The sequence below is a fragment of the Centroberyx affinis genome, unplaced genomic scaffold (assembly GCF_046629955.1).
Source record: "Centroberyx affinis isolate AG114_WGS23_722 - 3 ecotype Tasmania unplaced genomic scaffold, CSIRO-AGI_Caff_v1 ptg000374l_1, whole genome shotgun sequence".
NCBI lineage: Eukaryota > Metazoa > Chordata > Actinopteri > Beryciformes > Berycidae > Centroberyx > Centroberyx affinis.
Window position 1 is genome coordinate 111,239 of NW_027279043.1, and position 9,863 is coordinate 121,101.

Here is a 9,863-nt window from a genome sequence, read left to right on the forward strand (position 1 = left end):
AGGTTGTCACTGTCATGGCATCAGTACATAAACATTTATGTTGATAAATCACGCTCACTGGTGTTAGCTAATATACTATGGATGTGCTTTGTGTGCTAGGAGTGCAATTTACAATGCTGTTTGATTTCTACGGGTTTTCTTTGCCACATGTACCTAGCACCTCATTAACCTGGTGTAAGAGTGTGAAGGGAGATAAGTACACTTCAAAGGAGAGATTACAAGGATAACAAAGGGGCAGAGTAAACCAAGAGAGGAGCTTGTTCATCAGGGATTGGTCTATTTTGGGCTCATAAACACAGTGGGGTTTTCAATATAACGATATAGTGGAGCTATAAAGGTGAACTGAACTGGAGGCAAGACATTCAGATATACTCAGTGTCTAAGAGCCCAGAATATCATCTGTCAATAAAGAATAATGCAACAATAAACAGCAATGGTTTGGAAAATGAGAAGGGAGGGTTACAAGGCATTACATTCAGGAACAATACAAGACTTACACTACAATAAATCTTCCATTTTAAATTGGACTTCTAATTCTAAAACACAAATCATTTATCAGAGAAAATAAATTCTCATTGAACCTGAACGCAGCATGACCTTATAATCGTGATGACCAGAGCGCAACATAAATCAGTAACCTTCAGAACAATTTTGACTCAAATGCAAGGAAGAAAGAAAAACACACAAACACAAACCAGGAGAACGTTTTTTTTCTGAGTACTGCCATCTATGTACGGAGAGAACTGTCGCTAACCCTGCTTCCCCTTCACCGACTCCTCTTTTGCAAATGGTCACATAAGCAGTTCCGCCCCCTTGCGTTCAAGCAAAGAAGACAAAGAGCTTAAATTTGAAACACCTCCCACTGTTACTTCTTAACCCTTGGAGCAGCTACATGCAATCAAATTCAAAAACAAATATAGTAGTACACAGAAAAAATAAAAAAATATGCATAAATAAATTTTGTTTTGCCCTCTGATGTGTGCCCACAGGACTATTAGATGCATGTATCAGCCAGCATGGAGAGCTGGTGCATGTGTGTATATATATACGTATATATACGTATATATACATATACATATACATATACATATATATATATATGTGTGTGTGTATGCATGTGGGTGTGTTGGCTGGTCCTACAGGCCCTTGTTGAAGTAGACGGTGGTAATATGGGGACTGGTCTGTCGTATCCTCTCCTGCAGATCTGCCTCCAGGCTGCCCACGCCCATCGAACTACAAGGAGAGGGGTTGAGACAGTTAAAATGGTGTTATAGGTTATTTAATGCTTCAGTGTGCAATTATGACCCTGCCCTATCCCAGGAATATGATCAGGCTGTACAGTACCTCTTCTGGGGGAACAGGGCACAGCACAGAGGAGTGGCAAACACCAGGCTGAAAACAAGAGAGAGAGAGAGGGGTGTTACACATTGTGTGATTTGCTCCTTTTAAGTACAGAAACTTGCATGCCACAGACACCAGTGATACTATAGATAACTAGTGTAATCTACTTACCACAGACCCACCAGCCCCACCTGGACTGGAGCATTCAGGACTGGGAACCGCTACAGGGAAAATAGAAGTAGTCAAAACCAGAGTGTACCATGAAGGCAAAAGTTTTATTAATGTGCTTGACCTGCAGTAAACTGATGTTTGTTTTAACGCCACTATGAGTACTTTGCCTGCTTTACATTGCATGAATATCTCACACAAATATGCATTCAATGTATGTGTACTGTGAACACAAGAGAACGTAACATGTGGAATGTGGCAAGACTCTTTTCAGCCTCACAATACACCGGCAGAGCCAGTAAATCCACTGACTGAAAAAACGATGACAGTCATGTGCTTACCTTCATGAAAGCTCTCTTTTCCAGTGCATTCATAATAACAGGGGGAATGGCTGTGCAAAGTAAAAAAAAAAATAGAAAACAGCTATCAGTTGAAGGGTTCTGCTTCATGACTAACAAAAGAGAATTACTGTGTTTACTAATAGGCTTCTTTTCAGGGTCAGTCTGTAATAGAATTTTAGATCCACAAGCAAGAGAGCATCGATTTCGCAAACCAAAGGACATAAAGTTAATGTTACCCATGGCTGGCACTGCCATGCCGATCCGCGACACCACCACCTGTACGATGGCCTGCTTGGCAGCGTTGGGAGACTCTCCTAACCTGTTCCCATTCTCATCTGTCACAGGAATGCCGTACTTCAACTCCCTGGGACACAGAGACAAAAAGCAGACGACAAAAGTCGTGGAGAGGACACAAACAGTGTCAGTCACTCAATCTAATAAACACCGCTACTGGGGAGCAGCAGGGTGGCAGAGCGAGTAGAGAGACTGCCCTTCAACCGGAGGATCTGAGGTTAAGCCCCTGTGGTGGCAAGCATCTGCCACACTGAAGAGTCCTTGAGCACGACACTGAATACCTACCAGCTCTAAGGAGGCTGATCTATAGCTTAACCTGACCTTCCTGATGGAGAGGGGCAAACCAAAAGAGAATTTCCCTACAGGGATCACTGAAGAATATTATTATTATTATTATTATTATTATTATTATAAGTCAGGGAGGCAAGCAACCAAAGTAATACTCATTATTACTGGGCTGTAGATCCTTTTATGAACCTCAGCCATAACAGCTCCCGAGTGAACAAAGCAGAGGTAATTGATGACCACTATTTTGAAGACCTCACCTCTGTCTCATGAAGGGAATGTTGATGCAGTTGGCAGCGGCGACAGCAGCAAAGGGGACAAACCGGCTGACGATCGGGGGGAGACGCTGACAGGGAGACAAGACAGATTGAGAGATAAAACAACATGCTTGAGACTCTCTGATAAAGCTGGCCCCAAATCTCTGCACAAATGTATGAACGCAGATACAGATCAGTTAAGTCTGTATCTGGGTTACGTTGTTTCCTGCTGTAGTTATTCAGTTTGAAGCGTTAAGCATTACCGTGGCTAGAGACTTGAGTCCCAGTGCTGTCACCACGGCTCCTGTTGTAGCGCTGACGTAGGCTGCACCCAGCTGACTGAGAGAAGAGACACAGCAGCACACTTTCAGCACCTTCACACACGGTAAATAGTCATCTTATTCTACAGTATCTGAGGACTGGCACCGAGAATCCATCAGGCGCAATAAACTGAAACATTTCAAAGTAGAGCTGCCCCACCTAGAGTGCAAATTCATGCTATAAATACGCAAAGATAATCAACAAGGGCAACCAAACAAATAATGGTCAGGCAGAGACATGATGATATTTAGTCCCCAATGACATGCTTGTTCCATAATGATTCATTCTGCATTTGCATATGCTGAAGGCAACCCTCCCATTCTTCATGTGTACAGCAATGCAGCGTGAATGCATGCATTGGACGCATTTCTGCAGTATTCCAGAGGAATACAGCCTACGTGGCACAACACAAAAAACTATGCAAATGCCTGGTCAACCTGACGTCATTTGGGGGCATTTGACCTGTGCCGACATGAGGGCATGGTGACATTGCGGTGAACATGCTTAACAGTGGAACGTAATACCGCTGTGAGGGAGGGGGAGCGGACAGCCCCGGCTCCCACAGCCTCCGCACAGACACTAGGCTAGGGGGAGGGCAGGAATGATCTAGTGTGGTAGTGAAGTGAGAAGTCCTCCCTACTTCACGGTGAGGGGGGCGTCTCCGCTGCGGTTGGTGTAGTTGACCACAGCGTTGAAGGACTGGTTGACCCACTGCCAGAACACCACAGCCGGAGTAGTCCTGCCAACCAGAGGGAAAAGGCATGGCGCGGTTAGGAAATGAGATGTCACACAGAATGTACATTACACAATAGTTCCGGTTGAGTAATTTGATTGGACAGGAGGCATTCCATGAGTGCTGATATACAGTATAACAGCACTGGGACATTTTACTAGATGTATCACTCTGCTTTACAGGTGTTCTAATATAAACAGTTTATGTGTTGCTTGGCAACACTTGGTAGTGGAGTCCTGAGGGACCTGTTTTTGTTGGCGGAGACGAATAAAAGACAAAAATCCTAATCTGTTGCCTTAACCCTTTTGTTCATAGAACTGCTGTATAAAAACAACACAGCCGTGCTGATACACAGTATAACAGCACTCCCTCTTGTGTGATATTGCTTAAATGAAACCTTATAACAGTTGAGCGTATATAGGCATTTCTACCAAAAGCACCCTACAGTGAAATACAGTATTGCAGGCCCTCCCTATTGTCAGTAGATCAGCAGTGTGTATACCAGTGTGTGCCCTTCCCCGGCCACAGCAATAGCAACTGAAATGGCTTTGAAGTTGCCCTCTAAGAAGGAATGCAGGAGGGTGTAGGGCATTTATATTAGGCACATTGTAAAAATGTATGCTGTATTAAGGTTACATTTAAAGTCACATGAGAACCAAATGGTATGTATTCAACATATTGCCAGAATCTCTGTTTCCATATATTTTTTGAGCTGTGTGATTTTCCCCATGTTAAGTGATGATGCTATTTTCAACATGGCGTATTGAAATGCAAGTGCACCATGGATGAAAGCTCTGCCTTACCTGTAGAAGGTGAGCATGCAGCCTGTGATGGACATGTTCATTGGCACCTGAGCGGACATTCGGCCAATCACAAACATCTTCTCCCCCGTGTCGGGGTGGAAGGCAGAGTCGTAGATATACTTGGCTCTCCAGAGCTCATCCTCCGTCAGCCCAGGCTTCACTTTCCCAGCTCTGAAAAAGACAAAATAATACCATTAATTATACTAGTCTATTTAAAAAATCACCCCAAATAATATACAGGAATATCCAGGAACCTCTTGCAATGGACAGAGTATTTTTAACATAATATTCAGCGGAGGCACGCAGACACATGGCACTTTCAGTTTATATTGACACCTTCTAATTTCTATCCTTTTTAACTCTGGTGCAAAGTAAAATTAACAAACATTATTGCCCACAGTCATAATTAAGCACACTACCAATCAAATGCCCTGCTATTTATATTGCTGTGGGGGGAAATACAAGGTGAACTTCAAACAAGCACCTCTTTCTCACTTGTAAACACTGTTTTAAAATGTTTTCTCGCTTATAAATGAAAGCAAATTCATCTACACAAGTCAATTGATTTTTGGATCAATGCTTCCCCATTAGGGAAAGGATTTTTTTTCCTGTGGGCATGCATCAGCCATCTCCATTTCAGTGCAAATGGCACAATCTGCCGGTCAAGTCAATTCTCATTTCTAGTCATGCATTGTACTCTAGATTTAACCTAATTTTTTGATTCCTTCCTCTCGCTTTCTTCACCCCATAAAACTGGCCCAGTCAAACAGCACAGCACAATCCTTCTAACTCAACACTCTCCTTCACTCACACCAATCAGTAACCACCCCTGTTTCCACCAATCCCTACACCCCATCTCCTGAACGTCTACCTGTAGTCCTCCACGGTTACCCTGGCCTCCTCCAGAGTATCAGAGGACAGCAGGACGTTCCTGGGATCTGTGACCATGAAGAAGTGCTGGGCGCGCCCCATGAACGTGCCTTGGTCCCATCGTGGCTCCTTGATGTTTATGTTGAGCGACAGTTCTCCAGACATCCTGGCTTCCTTTGGTCAACAACAGAAAATCCATTAGTATTCACATTTTTACACTATTTTACAATGCGATTTGTCATTGCCTAGACATTTTCTGATGACAATAGACAAACTAGTCAATGGTAGGATGCATTAGCCTATGAATACAACTGTACTATTTTGGAAGCAGAAGAACAATTGATTAGATGCAATTTTGGAATACATGTCTTATCAGATGAATTAACACACATACAGATCCAGGCTCAGTGGTTCAGATACACTATGAAATGTGAAATTATGGAAAAAAGCAAAGACCCCCGTTTAGCCTCCACTGCACAGTAAGCCCCCACCTCTGATCCACTTATAGCTCAGCTGCAGCAGAGAGTTTCATTGGAGTAAAGGCCCTCCTCCCCTCAATCAACAACATAGGAAAGTTAGTGTAGCTATCTCAGGGCAAACAACTCCAATCAGACTAGTTGGTCAAGTTTAACTTTCCACCTGCACGTTCTGCTTTTCATTACCATTTGAAAAATAAAGGTCAGCATAGTTACAGGTTGATAAAGAACTATGCCACTGCTGTGTTACATTGAAAACTTGAATCTGCTGGCTGTGGAAGCTGGAAGCATGATGTACCAGATTGTCGACACTATACAGAATATTGTTTATTATCTTTTGCCAGCTATACTATCTGTGACATTTAGTTTCGAAACCAGTTTACTTTTTGGCCTCTCTTTATTAACAATATTTGTTATTATACTGCTTTCCAATTCACATTAATGGTAAATGTCCTAAACTTCCCTTTGCAACAGCAAACAAGTAAGCTAAGTTAATAGCTTAAATACGTCAGATTGTAAACATCGTGATGACTAGGCAATTAACATAAGTTCACAGAAATAACGTGACCCAGAAATGACAGGTGGGGAGGAGAAGTCACGACAAGCTAACGGAAGGCACAGTTTCACTTTCAGCATAGCAAACAAGCTGGCTAACCAGTTAGCCAAGCAGCTAGCAATACCTTTACCACTCACACACACATTACGGAAATAATTCAACAGGACAACAAAAACAAAGTATATTCACATAACACCACTTGTTTAACCAGGATAGTATTCTAAAGCTTGTTCGCAGCATCAAAACAAACCACTTCACTCCTTGCTTGGTAGCTAACCTGCCAGCTAGTTTACATGCTAACATGTTAGCTCTTTAGTTACCACTGCAAAAGTAGCAAATACAAAGTGTATTGATCGAGCCGGATTGAAGATCACCTTAATCACAGATTGCTAGTGAAACGATTAAAGACTGAAAGTTAATTAATCCATCCGTACCTGGTTAGCTTTCTTTAGTTTTTGAAAATGTATGACCTCTCAATATCACAGCACCACCGGTGTAGTCCTATGCCGCCTTCAAGTGTTGTCAGAAATATCGTAAAATATGGTTTAGGGGCACATGAATAACCAATACAACAAGATGGTAAAGGGAGAAAGTTCACTATGATACCCGACCTGAGTCCCGAGATGTGACTTTTTGGGGGCGTAGAGCACAGAATCCATGCCAACAGTGCTAAAAGTGATGTATATAACGTTTGGCTAACAATTTAATTAAGAATGAATTAGGCTACATACACGACGCTCATTTCCCCCTCTTTATTCTGCTGCAGCGCAAAGGTCTTGATTTCTAAAATAAAACAACGTCCACCAAGCTGCTTTGTTAGAGACTCCATTTTGTAATTATTTACGACCAAAAGCAATTTAATACGCGACAAGTCATATTTCCGACCGTTGAACTCGGACGTAGGAGCTTCGGAGGAGCACCTGAAGGCAGCACTGCAGGTTTGTCATTTGTTCCAGAGTAGGGGTTGGCTTGAAACCCTGGGCGTGGGAGGCACGTCACGATTGGTTAAAACCCGCTGACAGTAAATGTCGAAATATTCTCAGTATGTTGAAACCGAAAGGCATTGAGGCCGAATGTAATAATTTCAGTTTTTGTTTCTCTGCAGTTTGTATAGGCTGTCTTCCCCTGAGGATGGCAAGGCATCTGGTATTTGCATGACAGATAGCCTAATTTGTTTCTGTTGCTTAGATAGGTTTCCATTATCGCCATTATCCTGTAGAGTTGTACCAGGCACAGGCACACACACGGACTGTCCAAAAATTAATATTATGCGTTTGAGTAGCTTAGTTATATCAGTTTCAGGGTATTTGAAGGTCCTGAAAAAGTCATAAAATGTCTTAAATGAGGCGTCTAAAGTCAAGGCTTCAAAAGTCCTTGAATAGCTGTTCCTAAATACATAATTTAAATGTTCAGTTTTATTGGTCTTTACAATATGCGGTTTCTGGTGTAGACCTACACACAGTCACGCAGACCTATACGAAAGTGGTCATACATTTCATTCCAACTGTCATTAAACAGTTCATAAAAGCTCTTATTTAACTTGATGAAACTCCCAGAATCCATCCCTCAGGTGCAGCAGCCACTACGACAACCTACAACAACCTCGACTTTCCTGCTGTAGGTCTAGTATTGGTATCATTTAAAAAAAAAAAAAAATAAGAGCTACATTATCACACTGATCACTCAAATCAACATCTTGGGTTTACATTGCACCTTTAGTCAAATGGCTAAACTGGTAGACTGTAATCTTAGTGAAGTATGATCTCTCCAACAGATGGCAATATAAGGCCATCTAACTGGCGCAACAAAGAGGAGAACAGCAGCCATGACCTGGGCTGCACATCTAAATATTACTCAAGGGTGTTTAGGACCCTTCAGCACATGCAGAGACTTAATGCGTTAATATCCTACAGGTAGGCTTCTCCTCGGTAGCACGTGGTACCCAGCATGGGTCTATAGGGGTCCAACAGCCCCATCCAGTTTGTTGGAATTAAATAAACAACGAGTTTTACCTGAGGTCAATAAAACAGCGATCATCTTACCTAAGTTATTGTTCGTCTTCTAATCTATTAGTAATTAAACATTACTAGTGTAGGGCTCGTGCACGGTTCCGGGGTCGCTCGGCTTATATAAAAGGCTTACACCTCCTAAGACAATGGTCACCTGGAGAACAAATGAGATGGCACTAATACACTGAAGGTGTCCAATAGTGGGGCAGTGAGGCGGGCCAGTGCGCGCCTATCCGTGTCAGTGGCAGCTGAGGTCATTCAGCACAACACGGACACAGGTAACGCTGTTACACTTTGTTTATATATATTTTTTATAGCCATTTTATTAGTCTAGCTACTTCAAGGTACCAGAGAAACGGAATAAGTTTGGATTGTGTTTCAGACAATAGATAGCATTTATTTACGTTACACTATCGTATCGCCAGCTGTGGCACATAGCCTACTATTGCTCGCAAAACGTAATAGCAAAGCATAACAATGTCTACAGGTAGTCTATATGTTTCGATGGTTAGTTTGAATGAATCAGAATAAGTTTGAATACAGCTGTCAAAAGAAGCCCACATGTTTACGCAAGACGTTTCTCGGGCGCTGTCCACGGTGCTGATTGATAGAAAAACACCGGTGACGTTCAATGCAACAGAGGACAGCATTCTAACATGACTATTCTATTCTATTCTATTCTATTCTATTCTATTCTATTCTATTCTGTTCTATTAAGCTCTCAGGTTATAGGCCATACCAGTATCAAAATGAAGGAGTTTTGTTTTCCTGAGACCACGTTACTCAACACAGCCTTCTCACAACAGCTATCCATTAAATTAAACATGACTCGGTCTTCGTCCCGAGGGGAATCACCATGCGCCGTTGATTGCCTTGCAGACCGTCGCTGATGGCAGTGAGGAAAGCAGGAGGAACGGACCTCATGGCTGTGGAGAGGGGATCAGAGGCCGATGCTGTAAGGCTTGGCAAACCGGTGGAACTCACAGAAGAAACGAGGGTTATAACAGTTTATTTAACCTACTAGGATAATTAGGAGTGCATCTCTGGGATCAGGATATCCAGAGTCCAAGCTTCAGTCATGGACCACTCTTCAAATCCTTATTAAATTGACTTTTTCTAACTTTTTTCCTGTGGACCAAGTCTTTTTTATAGTGCTGTATCTGGAATATATGGCACTGTGACTTATTCATCGTTTGAAACTGGCTTCAATCAAGGCACAGTGATCTTACCTAACAGAGGATGATACAGTCACTTGGTCCATCCTGAGTGGGGACCACCAAATACCGGAGAATCCAGCTCCCCACCGGCCCTGCCCCCCACCCCACCCCAACCTGCCCCTCCATCCTGACAGCAGACCCCAGATTCCCCCTTGTCTGGATGACTAAGGGCAGGGGAGCCGGACGCTCAGC

At 42.8% G+C, this 9,863-nt stretch overlaps 1 protein-coding gene across 1 annotated transcript; it reads right to left on the reverse strand.

Moving 5' to 3' along the window:
* Positions 1-1,094: 1,094 nt before the first annotated feature.
* Positions 1,095-6,956, reverse strand: sfxn3 (sideroflexin 3). Its single transcript, XM_071515862.1, has 11 exons — positions 6,880-6,956; positions 5,415-5,587; positions 4,544-4,714; positions 3,648-3,746; positions 2,950-3,025; positions 2,690-2,775; positions 2,087-2,214; positions 1,851-1,900; positions 1,513-1,562; positions 1,345-1,392; positions 1,095-1,233 (listed from the first exon to the last, which is right to left on the reverse strand). Exons 2-11 carry the CDS (start codon positions 5,576-5,578, stop codon positions 1,137-1,139), a joined length of 969 nt encoding a protein of 322 aa, XP_071371963.1. The 5' UTR covers positions 5,579-5,587; positions 6,880-6,956; the 3' UTR covers positions 1,095-1,136.
* Between the last annotated feature and the right edge of the window lie 2,907 nt (positions 6,957-9,863).